The sequence below is a fragment of the Pholcus phalangioides genome, unplaced genomic scaffold, assembly GCF_987345545.1.
Source record: "Pholcus phalangioides strain wild (caught in Gottingen) unplaced genomic scaffold, Ppha-v1.0 ptg000040l_1, whole genome shotgun sequence".
Taxonomy (NCBI): Eukaryota; Metazoa; Arthropoda; class Arachnida; order Araneae; family Pholcidae; genus Pholcus; species Pholcus phalangioides.
Window position 1 is genome coordinate 2,450,286 of NW_028301626.1, and position 18,095 is coordinate 2,468,380.

Consider the following 18,095-nt stretch of genomic DNA (forward strand, 5'->3'; position numbering starts at 1 on the left):
TTATCCTCAGATTTTTTGTGTAATAAGAATTTTTTCATTTAAATTTTGTTCAAAATCTGTATCTACGTTTCATTTTTTTCTTCTGTGTTTTATATTCATGTTAATTTATATATGCATAGTAATGCACCAGACACCGGGGCAAAGGCTACAATGGTCGATAGAGCCTAGGCGTTGTACGGTATGAAATGAAATCCTCGGATTATCGGAAAATCGACATTTCGCTGTATAAATAAAATCAGTGAAAACTTACAATTTGAATAGCCCCTTTGGACGGGCAGTCAACCGCCACTGTCCGTCTGCCCTCGGTTCATGAGATAGTATTTAATTTTAATTATTAGTTGTGAGAGAAAGCTTTTAGGAATCCCAGTGTCACACGATGTCTATGTAGATGGGCACAGTGTTACCCGGGAATAATTTTGAAGAGTAATTCAACTCTTCAAAATTTCAAGGGGTTTTTTTGCGGAAAGATTTTTTTGTGTTAGTGAAAAGTAACTAAATTTCAAGAAAATTTTTTCAATAAAGGAGTAGTACAAAATTGGATTTTGATGCGTGTTAGCGAACAGTGGATGGCAGGGCCGTAGTCTGCCTCGTTTTGAAAAGGTTATAATTATGTAAAATAAGTGTAAATTTTTTTCTGTGGGGACCATTTCGTTTGATTCAGTGGGCGCTATTGCCCCAGCCTAGTTACAGGTCTGTTCGATGGGCATGCACATCGGGTGTATCCTATCTCCAATTCTTTGCGCAGCTGTTTGAATTAACGAATTTCTAATGTTATACGACGGAGTTTGTGCCAGCAATAAAGTATTAGAATGTGCGAGACTTCTTTTGGCCAGACAGTACTGTAGCTTTTTGTGTGATTTGTTTACGAGGCCTAGGTCTCTTCAGTTGGGAAATGGTTCAAAGGAAAAAATGTATCCCCAGAAATTTGTAGAGAGATTTCATTTCTATTCGCAAAATTTATAAAAACCAAATATGAGGACGTATCCTTTTTATAGAAGTTGTCTCGTCGGAAATTTTTCTTTCGAATCCGTGCGCACCATTTCCGCCGCTGAGTTATAAAAGACACATTTAAACAGTCCTCCAATATCTTTTCCAAAACTTTTTCCTTCCCCTTATGTGTATGTATACTTCCAGTCGATGTCAAGATCACGCAGCTCGGGATATACTTTTTTTATATTTTCCGTGGAAAAATAGGAAAAAAAAATAAAAAGCCATCGTAAGCGAAAAATCTTCTCCACGACCACCCTCCCCCTTATTTTACTCCACCCCCAAATTGAAAACGGTATTGCGCATGCGTTCGGAATGGATGGAAAGACGTGCGAGGATTTCCAAAATAGAAGTGAAAGGTAAAAGGAATGTGTGTTGTGTGCGTGGAGAAGATGGTTTGGGGGGGGGGGGTGCCCCTCAGAAATCGATGGCCGCTTTTGCTCCTGCCGTTGATCTTTCCCTTCGACCACCCGATCGTCTTTCTCCAACATCCCTCCGAAGCTATATTTTAGGAATTTTGTGGTAAAGTTCGTTGATGGAGAGTATTTTCTTAATTGTGGGTTTATATCTGGCTAGTTTATACAAGAGCTGGCATATTCCCCCCCCCCCCTTCTTGTCCGCGTTGTCAGTTGGTGGTCAGTTGCGGATTCGGCGGTCTAGACGTTTTCTCTAACCCGTTTCCTCATGGCCAATTGAGGTATCCCCCCCTGGAAATGTAGTTTTATATTGGAATTTTCTTGCGAAGAATTGCTTCGAGACGTGTAAGGAGTGAAGTAGGGTCTTTGGTTACAAATTAACGTCCGATTGATTTATGAATTTTGTGGCACGCAATTCGCGTGTATGGAGTCGCGTACCCTCAGAGTTTCTATTTGATATCTGACATTTGGTTGGCTATCCAGTTCAATGGGTTCAACTCATAGCATTGGCGTACGCAAAGGTGGGTGGGGGTGGGTTTGGAGTTCTAACCTCCCCTCCGAGAAAATTCTGCGTACGCCTATGACTCATAGGTTTTCAACTTGTGTTCAGCGGGAGTTCTGCAAGAGCTTTTCGTGGGTACTTCGGTATTAAGAGCTGCAAATTCAATAAAAATATAACCAATGCGATTCAATAAAAATATATCAGAAATTACTAACCAAATGTCTTTTCAGAAATTAACAGTAATCGAAAAATTGTCATCTGAGAGAATTTGGTTTGTACCAGAATGCGTCTCTTGAATTCGAATTTTATTTTGCATTTAAAACAAATCTGTTCAAAATTTCGGAGGTCAGGGCAGAGCCGTAACGACTCCTGCCATCCCCTGTATTTGAGAACGAGCTGTTATAGGGATAATTCGGCACCAGGGCCATCATTTCAACCTTGTGCCTCCCCGTGTTATCCCCCAATGTTTTTATATATATATATATATATATATATATATATATATATATATATATATATATATATATATATATATATATATATATATATATATATATATATATATATATATATATATATATATATATATATATATATATATATATATATATATATATATATATATATATATATATATATATATATATATATATATATATAATCATTTCTAATGTATTTTCTAAATCCGGGGAGGCGGCAACGCTCTTCTAAACCCCCCCCCCCCCTTCAAATGACAGGCCTGTTCGGCACCCTCCTGGTCTAGCACTGCGGGTAGAAGACCTGTCCTTGTTAGTTGAGTTTAATTGCAGCATCGCTGTATAAATTAAACTTCCTCAGCTGAATTTTATCTTTGCCATAGTTTTGCGCAGTTACAAATTGAAACTATAGTATATCAGAGAATAATCTCTGGATGAGAGAACCAGTGTCATCTATCGGCTAGATTTTGAAAATTTTTTTGTCAGATTACATCCAATGACTTGGGCTTTGGAGCAAACCGCATACTCGTATAATCTGCCTGATTTTATGCATTTTTAAAATTGTACTGTTTTTTTTATTACCTCCCCTCCCTCCCTCCCTCCCCAATTCACGTGTTTGGGTTCCTTTGGGATCCATATTCTTTCGTACAATCTCAAACATTGGAAACCTATTGTCGAGCTTTGTCAGGATGTTTGGTGCTCGAGTTGCTCTATCTTGAGGTAGCGTGTATACGGTCGGGCCGTAACTAGGATTTTTTTGCCAGGGAGCAAACTTTATCCGGTTTGCTTCCAAGAGTTATAGAAAAAGTTTTTTGCGATATGTTTCGAAGTGAATCTTTATTTTTATCACAAAATTTTGTTGTCCATTCAAAATTTTCGCCTAGGGCGTCCTCCCCTCTGTCCTCCACATCTTGTCGAGGTCACTCGCTCGCTATTTCCTCGTGTCCCGAAAACTTTCGTCTTTTTCTGATTAAATTTCTAGTGTACGAAGTTTAGTGATTGTGATGCCGATTTCGACTGCCTGACTAGAATCGAAGCCTTTCTCTTGTACAGGCTTCTGCTTGATCTTAGATGTAGTCGAATTTTTCCCCTTTTCATGAATATTTGCCTTGAAAACTTTTTCTTTGTAGCTCCCTGTGGCATAATTATCTGCTATAGATCTCATTTCACTAATAGCCCACCTAGAATAAGTCGGGGTCGCAAGAGTGCTACATGTCTCCAGCATTCAAAATCACAGCCTAAGTGAACGTCTTGGTTTCCAGGGTCTGAGCACAAGCGAATTTTGCAATTGTTATTGCTACGACTATATCGAAAGTCTCAATTCCTGGATTAGTTTTTTTTTCCCCTTTTGTTCTTGACTGGTAATGTCTAAATCGTCCAGTTCGACTTTCCTGAATTGGACAGTTGATGCGTGAAATGACATTAAAAAGGTTTTTTTTTTTCGATTTCTCTCTCTGGAAGACGTCGCGGGTGTTTATATATTTTTTTTCCTGGCGCTGTACATTCTTTAAATGTTCATTCATTCGTCTCCCCCGAAATCTTCAGAATGATCATGAATAGCTTGCGCGCAATTCCCCCGGAATGCCTTGGTGATTCATCCTGCTTGATGAATGTGAGCATGTTCTGGTTCTTCCTGCCTTTTTTTTTTCTCCCTCTTGCTCTCGTTTCGTCTCGTGAGCAGAAAAGTTTAGGTGGATGGGGAGTATGTATGTGGAGCGACCTGGAAGAAGATGGTGATTGTGGAGCGAGACTGTCTTATCATAGCTCATTCCTCCGAAGATCCCTGGGTTTTTATTTTATTTTTGGTGCCCTTTTTCTCTCTTCTCTCTCCCGTATTTCCATTCCTGGAGTCTTCCCGACTCAACGCGATGTCCGGATATCCATTACTGGATTGGGTAACTGCTCCTATTTGTAGCAATTTCACTTATCATGGAGAAGGCGATGTGGGTCGGGATGGTGTGGTACCTAGAGAGAGAAGGTCCCGTGAATGTTGTATGTATTTCTGTGGCGTCGTTTCTCTCTGCTGCTACTGGCTCGTAACGCATTAAGGATTGAATTGAATTGCTTTCCAGATTCTGGTGTTGCACAAGTTATGTGCTCGCAACCTAGTGGTAGGAAAGTGTGTGCATGTGAAGTTAGGTGCTCTTCCCCCCCCCCGCCCCACTCAACTCTCTATCCTGTCTTCATTGCTATTCCAAGGCTCCGACAAATAGTGTGTGGAACGTAATGGATTGGAGATTTTTTTTTTTCCTTTGCTTCCGGACTCGAAGTACATCAAGAGTCTCCGCCTGTCAATTTTTCTACGGTTCCGATGGCCGTTGTAGCGATCGTAAAACACCTTGGCCCAATGTATATTCATCGAAGGAGTTTTTGTGATCGGAATTCTCTTCTCTTGAAGAGGTCGTCTCTCATCAGGAACGTTTTCGGATGTTTATAAGTCTGCTAGCCATAGTTTGTAAGGCGTTCAGCGCTCTCTATGGTTCAAACCTTTCGCGGTAAGAATCTGTAATGGTGAAGTTTTACGACCGAATATTTTGTTACTCTTAAAAACAGTTTCTTAATATTCGCGGAGTTTTAAATACAGTCGGCCCCGCTTAATCGGATAACGGTTAACTCCACTTCCTATCCAGATCATGGCCTGCTGCTCTGTCTTATTGAAGATTTTAGCAATTTCATGCCGCACAAAAAACAGTAAGTTTTATGTGCCAATATACCGGTTACTATGTTTGTCTTTCGGAAAATTACTTTTTATATACGACACCGCTGCAGAAAACCAAAACATGCCGCTGTGGTGGTCGAGTGGTTATAGTGACGGACTCGCGACGCGAGGATCCGGGTTCGAACCCCACAGTGGTGGTCGGCTGAAGTTGGTTTTCTGTGGTTCCCAACTTCAAGGCGCAAATGCGAGCCGATCTCCCCGTTAAAAAGTCTCGCCACAGAGAGCAACAGTCCTACAACAATAAATCATTCAATCATAACACTTCACTCATAGTTAGAAAAACTAGTGGCAGATGGCAGCACTACACATAACAAGCATTACAGAGAAACCACAAAACTTCACGCCAGGTTTCACTACACGTACACGCACATTCCCGCATGTACCGATTCATTGGGGGGTTCCGGGGGGGGGGTGTGGGCACATGTGTGGTGTAGTAGTAGTAGTAGGTAGGGCCTCCAAAAAAATGGCTCGGGGATCCATGATGTTCTTAAGTCAGCCACCTCGTTGGGCAATTTGCCTGTTGTGGCGTTGTATTTGTATTTGTATTAATGATAACCAGTATTTCGGTGCTTCGCCACAGAGCAACAGGCCCACAACGATATCATTACACTCCACTCATAATTAGGAAAATTGATGGCAGATAACAGCACTTCACATTGCGGCTGTGGTGATCGAATGGTCATAGTGACGTACTCGCATAGCGAGGTCCTGGATTCAAATGCTACCGTCGCGGACTGAAGTTTGTTTTCTGTGGTTCCAGACTTTGAAGAGCGAATGTAAGCCTATCTCACCTTTTTGTAGGCTCGCCAGACCTACAAACGGTACAAATGTAATTCAATCATTACACTTTACTTCTGAAATATAGATAGCACTAAAATCAGACGCCACTAAATACACACTTCCGGCACAACTTACTAAGCTAGTAAATACTCATAAAGCTTGTAAGTTTGCCCATAAATGGCGATAGACCTGAGTTGTGCTCGGTTTGAAAGAAAGCACTACATAACAAGCATTACACGGAAACAAACTTCGCGTTAGGTTCACAGCACGTACCCGCACATTCAAAGATGTACCAAATCGTTAGAAGTTCAGCAGAAGAATGTGTACGAAGTGCATGTATGGTTTAGTAGTATTATTCTGGTGCATAAAGCACCATGAAAAATACAGGGCTCCCACTTTTTGATAAAATGGCTTAATTTTGTCCTATACATTCTAGGTTTTGACCTACTTTCTAGTTTTTAATGCTACTTTTCTACCAAATCCTATCAACAAAATTGGTGTAATTGATTGGAATCATCACAGTATATTGCCAAATGACACAATGTACTTCTAGATTGCAATTAATGATTCTGCCAAAGCGGAAATTACATCGTTTTTCAGGTTATTTAGGAGGGGGAGGAAATGTGGATCCATTGGTTTATTAATTTTTCTTTTGCCTAGTTTGAGGATTAAACAAGTAGTGGTCACACACACATTAAAAACTTCTGTCTGGATGCAGGGGTGGGAACTCTGCGCCGCACTGCGCCAAAATTAACATCTTGCGCCATCCTGCTCCAATAGGGTATTTTCGTATTTTTCTGCGCCAAATAGTGAATTTTGCTTCAGTATGCCCGGAATTTCGGAGACGACGTAAAAAAATGTTTGTTCCTGCTTGTCGCGAAACGATCCTTTCCGAAAAGAGCGTGTGTTTTATTCCACTGTACTTCAACTATCGCCGTATTTAAACTACCGGCCCATCGTCAGGCTTTCTATCGCGAAACCCCAATAATATCCGTGATCATGCAACTGAAGATGGTTTAAAGCGCAAATGAGAATCGGTTTCCGTTTTCAGGAAAAAGTCGCCACTGGAAGCAGCAGAAATTACTGTAGTCGATCGTCATTGCGTCAAACCCCAATGTTTCGTGAACAAAAATTTTCATTCCGGGAGTAAAAAGAGCATGTCGCCGAATTACGATTGCTAATTGAGAAACTTTGCCGAATAACGAGCGTTAAATTGCCAATGTTGCCGAATAATGAGTGTTAAATCGCCAACCGTCTGTTGATTCTTCCGAAATGCTTTCCCATTTTGCAGCAATTTCTTTCTGAGTATAAAAAATTGAAAACTTGATATAGAAAATAATTTATATCTATATAAAGACTAGAAAATCTTTAGCTCATTTGAAGGGCTGTTGTTCCAGACAGCAAATAGTGCCCTCAGTAAGCAAAAATCATCTTAAATAGACTGGTGCGAAAAATTTTATGACAGCCGCTTTTTCAAACAAGGTGTCAAAATCCTGAAACACCAAAAACTGATCAAAAGATGTTTCATAACAAAAGACAGTGCAGTTGTTTTACTTTGAAAAGGAGTGAGGGTTAACGAAAATATTGTTAATTTTGCTGCTCCAATTTATAAATATCTACTCCGAATAGTCAATTTGCTGCTCCAAAGCTGCTCCGAAATGGACTTTGTCACTTTCCACCCCTGTGGATGGAAAAAATAATTTTGTATTTACTATTTCATGGTCTTGGACAGTAACATTCATCATTCAAAATTATGGTGCACATTCTGTGTGTAGCTGAGACAACAGTTTGCATTACAAAGCAGTTGGACACACAGGCCTATTGTAGGTTTTATGACTACTGCTACGCAATAGCATTCTTTAAATTTTAATTTACACATTTTGTACTGATTTGGAAGTGGTCTCAGAGGAGCGTTGTTCTTAAAAGACTTGCATGCCTTAATTTGCTGTGCATCAAGGGAGAGAGTTTGGACTTTGGAAGACACTTCGAGAAAAAGAATGTAATATACTGTGAGCATAGAGTAAATAATTGTATGTGGTGTTTTCGGCCCCAAATTTTTGTTGTTACCAATTGATTGTTGCATGACCATTTACCAAAATCATGTCACTTTACTTTGGCTCGTGTCAATGTTATAGGATACTGAAATAGTGCTATGATTTTTTTTTTTAATAAAAAGTAAAATTTTCGATGCATTTTGTTTATTATGCTATAAAATGATTGTTTTCTGGGGAGGGGGGGGGGAGTTACCCCCGTTCAATTTTTTAGCCTAATTTATTTTTTCTAATTTTGAGTAGGAGCCCTGTAAATAATATTTGATATCGTACAGATACTATTTTCATGCTACTCATCGGCTTAAAAACAAGTAAATTTTAGTTGAAAATTAATAACAAATCGTTTTGAGTTTCATTTGATAAGTGGCAGCATGGCCCCTAGCGCAAAGTTTATCTATTTTAAGCAACATTTATGCTCATTTATATTTTGCACAAAAAATATCAACGGGAAATCGAATAGAATTCGAACTCATTGATCACAAAAAGGTATTGTACATGTGTAAGTACAGGGGGGGAAAAACCCCGTGCTGTGTGTGTTTAAAGTGTTTAAAAAATTCAATAGTTAAATAAATTTAAATATCTTGTTAGGCCATATTATTTCGGTCGAAATTCGCTATAGCGAACCCGACTTGTAACGAGCTTCAGGATATAACGAGAGGGATTTTTATTGCCATCCTATAAGATTATTTTGGAGTGATGTTTGGTTCCTTGAAGTTTCTCTAACGGGGTTTGATTGTATATGTAAATGAGCCATCTGTCGGGGATGCACCTGCCGGCTATAGCAAAGCAAAAGCTAATATTGTTTATTAGCTTTTGTTTTGCTGTAGTAATATACTCTTAGGGGCCATTCAAGTATTACGTAAGCAGATTTTCAGCCAATTTTGACCCCCCCCCCCCACTCTGTCAGCAAAATTTCGTCAGCAGCTTAGAATATTTCATATCTGCAAAAAGGAGTGGTTGATGACGTAAGCAATCTTCAACCCCCCCCCCCCGATATTGACGTAATATTTGAATGACCCCCCCTTAGCTAAAGCTCAGAGGCGTAAACAGGGGACTTGTGCTTTCCCCCTCAAAGCGAGAAAAAATTGAATATTTTTTGTAAGAAATATTTCAAATATTTCTTTGCTAAAGTCAATAAGTCTTTATATGATAGTGTCACTTTTTGTTGATTAAATGGTTTTTGAAGGTTGGTAAGTCCAATTTTTTCTGGAAGAGTGCCCCCTGCAAAAGTTCGATCATGCGCATGCCCCTTTCTCATATTAGTGATTACCGAAGGATGTGCTGCGCCACCATGTGGTGCAACGCGATCACTCAAGCGTGTTGCGAAATATTTTGAGAACAAAACATTTTTTTTTTGTAATGCGTGAAATTCTCAGTGTCGCGACCTGTGGTCCGCGGACCCCTGGATGTTCGTGAGTACTTTGCTAGCGATCCGCGGTATCATTTTCATTCACTACCATTGCACCTGCCTACCATTGCATGGATACACATTGTGCTGCGATATCGTTATTTGACATTTATTGTTTTGTGTAATTCACATATAAAAATATTTTTTTTTTTTGGGGGGGGTTTGTGCTCCAAATTTACCTTCGTTGCAGGGGGGACGCGGACGCGGTGAATTGACTTTTACTTTTGGTGTTCCTGATTCATTGATTTCACTAAAGGGGGGTCCGCGTCATCAAAAAGATTGTTGAAACACTGCTTTAAGAAGATGCGGCCGCAGTATTACGAGATCGAGCGGAGCTGCCTCAAGATACTATTTGGAATCGGCAAGGGTTTCTCGAACGTTAAAAAACTAGGTATCACTAGTGCTTACTGCGTAGCGGTATTCTCCAATACGCATCTTGATGCGTTATTCGCGCAAAAAAAATTGTGTTACTTAAAATTTCGTTGAAGAGTGAAATTCTTTCGAATAATTTTTATTAGGTATTTCTCACCTATAAAGAAAACGCCCTTAAAATTTTGGAAAAGAAATTACTCTTAGAAATCATATTTACCGATAACACTGCTGCGTGACCTCTTTCTTATTGTTAGCAGGTTTTTCTATGACATTAAATTTAGTGTTTTAAATTTGTGTGTTCTGTATTATTTCAGGTCAGTCTCTGGGGTATGGATTTGTAAACTACGTGAGGCCGGAGGACGCCGAAAAAGCAATCAACACCCTAAACGGGTTGCGTTTACAAAATAAGACCATCAAGGTGTGTTGAAAATTCTGCTGTAAATATGAATTGAAGTACTTTTATATTTAAATGCAAGATTGTTTCTCATTGTTCGGCCAGATACACGAGATGGCTACCATTATAAGTAACCTGTTTCACGTTTTGTGTCGGCCGATCTTATTTTTTCATGTAAACTTTCTTGGGACGGAAGCAGAGCACGGTCGCTCCCGGGGATGTTCTCTTGGTGTCGTTTGTTTAGACACGTCGAAAGCCGGGATTACACTATAAAAGTTTTGTAAAAGTGCTTTTATAAAACTTGAAAAATACAACCAATAAACTGATCGATGGCATTTGCTGGAATGTAATCGATCAGCTTATTGGCTGTTTTTTCAAGTATTATAAAAACACTTTTAAAAAAACTTTCTTCGGCCGGGATTACACTGATTAAAGATTTGATGGGGTTTTCTCTCATGAATCCAGCAACGCAAGTCAAGAGGATCTGTCATACTCTTGATTTGACCGTCATGCGAATTTGAAAATATTCTTTAATTGAAAGTTTGGTTTATTGTATGTAGTTAATGTAGATGAATGTGCATTAGGCCGGCATTACTCTATAAAAGTTTGATGAAATACCTTTTACAAAACTTGAAAAAAAAAACCAATAAACCATTGTTGCATTCGCTCCAATGTAACCGATGTGCTTATTGGCTGTATTTTTCAAGTTTTGTAAAATAACTGTTTTAAAACTTTTATAGTGTAATGCCAGCCTTAACCTTTTTTACACTAGCGTACCGATAAAAAAAATAATAATTTGTGAATCGGTGAGAAGATAAAGTGGATCGGCGAACGAAATGAATAAATAAGGAGAAATAATCTGTGGATCGTCGAAAAACAAGTGAATAGGAAAGGTAATTTGCGAACCTGCAAAAAACAAGCAGGAAATATAATATGCTGATTGGCAAGAAAATAAATGAATAGGTGAAAATAACTCGTTTAACAGCAAGAAATTGTGTATCAGCTACATAGATCTAGCTTAATTTTTTTGCGATAATTCCCATGAACCAGCTCCGGTCCGTGAACCTTTGGTTGAATGCTGCATTAGGGCACTCCTTCGTGAAGTGCGTTGCGGCTTCCTTGGATGTAGTACTACTTGTAACCGTGCACGTTACTTTATGGAATTTTCTAGCTTATTGGTACTTGCGGAATGTGTGTTCTAAGTGTATGTGTGACGTTAATATATTTGTTGTCAGAATTGTGCTTGTTCGGTGTTCTTGCTGGTGATGCCATCTGTCTTTTATATTTTGAAGTAAAGATGGTTCATGTGCTTGAATTTTCGTGTTATGTCAGTATCGTGTTCGAACCTGAATCCTCACGATGAGGCTCGCACGACTTACACATCGTACTGTAGTCAAACTTTGGCAAGGGTGTCCCGTCGAGGATAATGATGTGTGGTTAAATTTTGTTTTTACACAGCTATTTTAGTTTCCGATTTATTTATTCTTATTACGACCCAGGGGGTATGTTGTAACGGGAGAACCAATGCTGACTAGAGTTTCAGAACGAGTGGAGTCATCCATTTACCGTGTACTTTGTTCGTACCCTGGTTTCCGATTTTGCGAGACGGTGCCGTTGCTGATTGGTTAGAGCCCGATATTCAGGTTTTTAACCAATCTGTAACGGCTCCAGCTCGCAGAATCAAAGCAGCGTGCACTATATTCGTACCCTCACACTAGTTTTACATCCTCGTGCATATTTACCTGTGTTTTTCCGTAATGCCTGGGAACGACGACTGAAATTAAATAAAATGTAGATACGCCAACAGTAAAGCCATGCATGATAGTTAGGTTAACCAGATGCCAGTTTGAGTGACCCCGAACTAGTGTCCCAGGTAATTTGAGTTTTCCCAGGAGAAAAAATTGTCTTACGATCGTGAAACCTGGTCGTAGATGAAAAATATCTGGCTTTTCATATTTTGTGTCTACGGAATCTGGTCTCCTCCGATTATTATGGTGTATCTTTATTTTTTTGAATTCCGATTAATATTCTTTCATTACCCTCTTGGAAATTCCACGATTCCTTTGAGCTAGCAAAGGTTAGTGACGTTACTATACTCCTTGCAGACCCGAGCATTTTTTTTTAAATTTTCAAAGTCAGACTCTAAGGCTCTCAACCTTTTTGACCCACGGAACCCTTTCCGGTTTATAATTTCTATGACGGAGCCCCGTATACCTATTTTTTATTTATTGATCATAATTAGACTTATTTTTATTATTCAAAAGTATTAATTTTTTTACTGGTTTCCCCCCTCGAGCGGCCGCGGAGCCCCTGGGAGTTAACACGGAACACCGGTCTCGAAAACCGCTGTCTTAGATGATACTAAAAAATGCGTTAAATCGGTTTTTTTTTTTTTGTGAAGAAACATTTCTCAGTTTTTTTTAGCCAAGCTTATATATGCAGGGTATATTCATCTTCGCATAGTTTGTTTTTCCTGGATTTTAAGTAATCAGCTTTTCCCGGAGGTACTTAACACCCCCCCCCCCCCGGAAGTGCAACTTTAAGTGCTGACCTCTGATCAAAGGCCGCAAAGTTCATATTCACCGTATTTCTAACTCAAAACTTGCGCGATTTTTTTAAAGTGAAGACTACTCGCTGAGGTCAAAACAAAAATTATATAGTGAGGAAAAGCAACTAAGGGTCTAAAAGGGTTATTGGTGTTACTCTACCGCATAGTTCCCAAACTTCTTTGTTCCCCCGCCCAACTCAAGCAAACCCATAGGATCCTATGCTATATCCGTAGCTTCTATCGCCGCCCTGGACCATTCCATCGCCCACTTTGAGAAATACTGCTCCATTGTAACCACCTGGGCCCCTACCGAGTAAAAGTGTACCTGGGGATGCGCCAATTGTGAATTTTAACGCGTCCTTCTCCCGAAAATTCGTGTACGTATCTGAATTGCTATTGATCATCAGAGCCAGCACTGAATAGTCCTTCAAAGATGTCATTATTACCATATTTACTGATTTATGGAAAATTCACTGACAACAGTTCATCCGAAAGGAAAATATCCACTGGAAAATTCAACACTTCGTCATCGAGAGACCGAGATAGTCAGCAAGCGATTGACTTCAGCAGTTGAACGAGCGAGTGGCAATGCATTATAGGTCACTGAGGGTGTCTATAGTGAACGGGGAAGGGGTGGCTATTTTTTATCTCCACTTTTTTGTGCTTAGTCTAATAATTTTTTGAGGAACGGGAGATCCCCCCCCCCCCACCTCTCCTATTCCGCTTTTGACTCACACTTGCTCATCCACTTCACTCACTCAATTGGCAACTCGCAATAACTTGGTCACTCGCTTGATGACTTCCGTTACTCAGTGGCTCGGTCATCGCTCACTTTTTGGCGAACTGTTGGTAAATTTTCTCGACCCGATATTTTCTGTATTCTACTTTAATGCACAGAGAATTAAATATTTCGTGCGCCACCGAATGCAGCCCATGTCTCGAATATCGGAAGACTATATACATTCGTTTGTCAGCACATATTTGACCATTAGACATTTGTTCGACTTTTTTCCCCCTCATCGATTTTAATGGTCCGATATATCGATATCGTCCTGTGTGGATGGTCATTATACGGAATTTATTTACGGGTATACACAATACTGTGCGTTATATACACGAATTTTTTTCTAGTGTATTTTACTTTTGAATGTTAGCGTATTGAATTTCGTTTTCACATTGGTTGTAGAAATAGTGAATTATTCTGTATATACTGCATGTAAATATCTATTTGAGACTCGAGGGTATAGCGATTTTTGTTTTTTTTTAGGAGCTATCAACGGCAGTAGCCCTCACCCTTCGATTTTTTTCTTTCTGATGTGATGGACGGACGTATAGGTCGTTTGTCCTAATGTCACGGCCTATTGTGCATTGTCCTCTTACTGCTGTATCGGAAATCGGTTATGAGACATGTCCGCATCGGAGAAACCATTCCACAGATTTCCGTAATGGAGTTTTTGCCTTTTCCTTTTATATATGACATTGGAAGGCTTTTTCTCGTCCGGCTTTCCGACGCGCTAGAACTCTCCTGCACGTTTTTCCCACGTCGCGAACGTGTCTCCCTCTAACGGATCTGGCGTGAATTTTCATTATAGAAGGGATACGATTAAAGCAAATGGAGATGACTGACGCACAGCTAGTTCTGTTTCGATTGATCGATTTTTTTTTTAGTCCATTGAATAATTTATATTCACCGTTATATACCTAGGGTTGAGTCATCTCTGTTTAAAGAGCATCGTATTCGTATTGAAATATCATTGCTTGGAATATTTTGCCAACGGTGGCGCTTGGGCCGTGCGGCCACACGGCGCGCCGCTCTAGTAGGGCGCGAAATCAGATGACAGGTTGGAAAAAGTTTATTGAAGAAAATAAAATTATAAAAAAAAATTCTGGCCGCTCTCTACGGAACCTGATTTTTTCGTTTTTGCCTGAAGGTCCTTTAGGTCCCATGCCGGGCCCCTGTTGTAGTTTTGCACTTGTCCGTATATATACTTGTATATGTTACTTTGAGTCTCGTATCTGAATGCATATTGTCAAAGGGTCCTCTAGTCATCCTGAAGTAGGAGCTCCAAACTCCCTGTGTACCTTTTGAAATTGTATCTAAATGCACATACATGACTAGGGGTCCTTTAAGTTTACAATTTTTTTTCCCTCTAACTCAATTTTCTCCGGCATGACCCAACCTCTGAGTCAATGAGCCTCTATCACGTAAGCAACAGAGCCTGGCTCACCGTCACCGCAGTGGTGGTCGGCTAAAGTTGGGTTTCTGTGGTTTCCAACTTCAAGGTGCGAATACGAGCCACCAAAAAATAATTCTCGTACGAATAGAGATCGTCTCGATCCGCCCCTGCATTTTGGTGTTTGGATTGGACAAATGAAAGCCACGCAGTTTTAAGCTCAACGTTTCATAGGAATAAAACGTTTTAGCTCATTTGTAAGAAATATCGTTATTTAACAAAGTGTGTTCGAATGTGTGTCAGTATACAGTGAAGTTACTACTCTAATTCACATGGATCTACTATGGGATGTGTGGTTTATATTTTTGCGGTCCCCCCGAAATACCGGGTATCTGAGGTTGCGAGCTGTTTACCAGAAAAAGCGTTAACCGTGGTCCGGGTTTTCATATTTTGCTCCCAGGGCTCCTCTTTTGAAATTGCCCATCGCTCTGATCCCCACCCTCAGAATATGTGCCTGTACCGAAGAAACTTTCAACAAATTTTTTCACGCATCTACTTTTTTATAACGGTCAACTCATAGGTCCTACATGTTCAACCCACGCCCCGCGGTGCAATTGTGGCCCTCGCAGTCATCTGATGTGGCCCGTGACCTGAAATCAAATTTTATAAAAATGAACTATAATTATAAAAACGCGGCACATTTACAGATTACATACTTATGGCGCCCGGGACGAATTTACAGATCACTTGGTGACCCGCAACACTGTGCCAGAGATGTCAAAGAACTCATCTGAACAGCGGCATATTTTACAGATCACTTGTGGCGCAGTTCGATATCTCTAGAGTGGCCCGCGACATGTTTACAAATCAATGAAGTGTCCCGCACTCTCAAGGGTTGAACCGGTGATGGTTGAACACCCCTTTTCTTAGGTTATGGAGATTCAATGGATAGTGTTAAAATTCGTCACTAGTTAAGAAAATATTGTTCAGCGAATCCGGATTAAACGCCGTCGATTGGAATCGGAGCCGCAATTAGAATTTTGTCAGATTAGTGCGAACCTGATTTGCTCTACCCCACCCTCTGTAAAATTCTACGATTTTCTTATGGCGTTTTTGTTCTCATCTGAAATTTTCTACTCCATAAATTTGACCGCTCTTTTTAGTTGGTCCCCTTCTCTCCCCCCCCCCTCCTCACGCAAGTTCCGAACCTGATTAGAGTAACCCGGCCTTTTGAAATTCGTATGCGGTGCTACATACGTCGGTTGATCAGTGTGTCGTATATATAAACCGTATCCCGATGTGCTATTAATATGTCACGACAGCCGCGATATCGGTGGCCTCACCGCATATTATCCCGGGAAAATACGCTAGCATAAAATGAGACCAACGATCAAGCGAATTTGTGCTTTCCTGGAATTTTGTGAAAGCTTTTTAAAAGAATTTTCTCCTCTAACATTATTTCTGTCTACTCGGCGACGTGCGTTAAGTCTCGAAATGAGATTTCGCCCACACACGATCGCGATGTTTCTCGGGAAGGAATTACTCGATGTAGTTTCACGCTTCTCGCTCATATTGAAGCGGTTTCCGAAGGCGTTTGTGGCGGCTTTGATCCGCTATAGTGGCGTCTGTGAATGAAATGGAGTGTCGTCTATAAAATGTGTTTTCCGGGAATAGATGGGCTCGGAAATACACTAATACGATATTCCGTTGATACTGATGACGGCGGATATAATCTCATCTCTTCGTGTACTGTATTCATCTGTTTCAGAACAACGAAAATCGAAATACCTTTTCGAATTCATTCGACATGAGGTGCCCCGGGTATTATAGGTGTTGTATGCAGATCGGCAGAAGCAGTGGGCCGAAACTCCGGCACCCAGAGGTGTCTGCAGAGGCGGATTTATGGTTTTACCGCCAGTGGGCTTCACAAATTTTGCCGCCCTTCTCCCATTCTAGACTACTACATCTTCAAATTGGCCTCCCCAACCCCGTGAATGCCTCTGTCTTTTTCTCTTTTGGTCGCACTCTTTTCGTGGCTAATTAACCTGGTTCTCTGCTCTCTAGATCACTCATGCTTGTACTTTCTTGGTCACTCACTGACCTGGTTCTTCGCTCTCTTGGTCACTTTTTAGTCGCTCCCATACTTGTGCACACTGTAGGTCACTCTTCTGGTGGTCACCGATGCAGTTCCTTGCATTCTAGGTCACTGACCTAATTGCTTGCAGTGTAGATCACTCCCATGCTTACACACTGTTTTAAAAACAGTGAAACTGAAGTCTAACTCTTAATGTCACTCCCTTGCTGTCTATTTTGTTCATGCAAAAAAAATATGCTTGCAAACTATCACTCGTTTGGTCACTCGCCAGTCCTCCGTTAAACAGACATTGATAGAATGGGTGAAGACGAAAAACAATTATCTTGACTACTCATTCATCAAACTTGCCGGCCGCGTGTGCCTTCAAAGCCCCTGCGCCGCCTGTAAATACACCTAGGTATCTGAAGTGTTTTAGACCTGTGGGTTCTTTGGTTAAATTTACGTAGATTTGGATTTCTGAAATTTTGAGGATTCTCGGCATGCCCCCTAGTTAGTTATCTTTCTTTTTGTTTTACACAATGAATTGTCTCGGGGCACAGACTGGAGCCTTGTCAGCCTCGCCCTTGTAGGAAACCCATGGTGCACGATCCTGTGCTGAATAGTACTCGGCACTAATTCCTCCTTCCTTTCCCTGCCCGGCACCATGTAAATATGAACATTTACTACTTGAAAAATTTACTTCTACTTCCTCGTAAAAAATAATGCATGTTAATGATGCTCAACATCACGGGTTGCCGGGCACAAAGTGGTGCTGTTGAACCATCAATAATTTGAGCATTTTGTCGCACCACGGTCATTTTCTGCACACGAGCAGTAATTAGACCGGGAACTACAATTTATTGCCGATTCCGAATGGCAGGCTTGTTTTTATACTCATCGAGAGGTTGGTGCGCTAACAGCTTGATGGGACTCCCTGTGGTATCAATTTTTTCTGCGGTAATGTCGCCGTTTCTGTTGTATCCCTGTGTCAGAAATTTTCTGACCAGGACGAGCCGGCTATCGAACTCGCGACTACCTCTAAACATCCTTTGGTACTTTAAGGCGAGTATCTTATCGACCTGAGCTACCGGGCCCCGTATATGAACACTGATTCATATGAAACACTGATTTGGGTATGCATTATTTATGTAGGTTACTCATGCCTAGAGTTGCCAACTGGTACGGATTGTCCCC

The 18,095-nt window shown here is 40.5% G+C and overlaps 1 protein-coding gene across 7 annotated transcripts in view; it reads left to right on the forward strand.

Moving 5' to 3' along the window:
• The window catches only part of LOC149065265 (ELAV-like protein 4), a 139,994-nt gene that overhangs the window by 96,050 nt on the left and 25,849 nt on the right, over positions 1-18,095 (forward strand). For all 7 annotated transcript variants that reach the window (XM_089254250.1, XM_089254248.1, XM_089254249.1 and 4 more), the window contains one exon: positions 10,026-10,129. In XM_089254250.1, the coding sequence (XP_089110376.1) occupies positions 10,026-10,129 (104 nt within the window). The remainder of the gene's footprint in view (positions 1-10,025; positions 10,130-18,095) is intronic.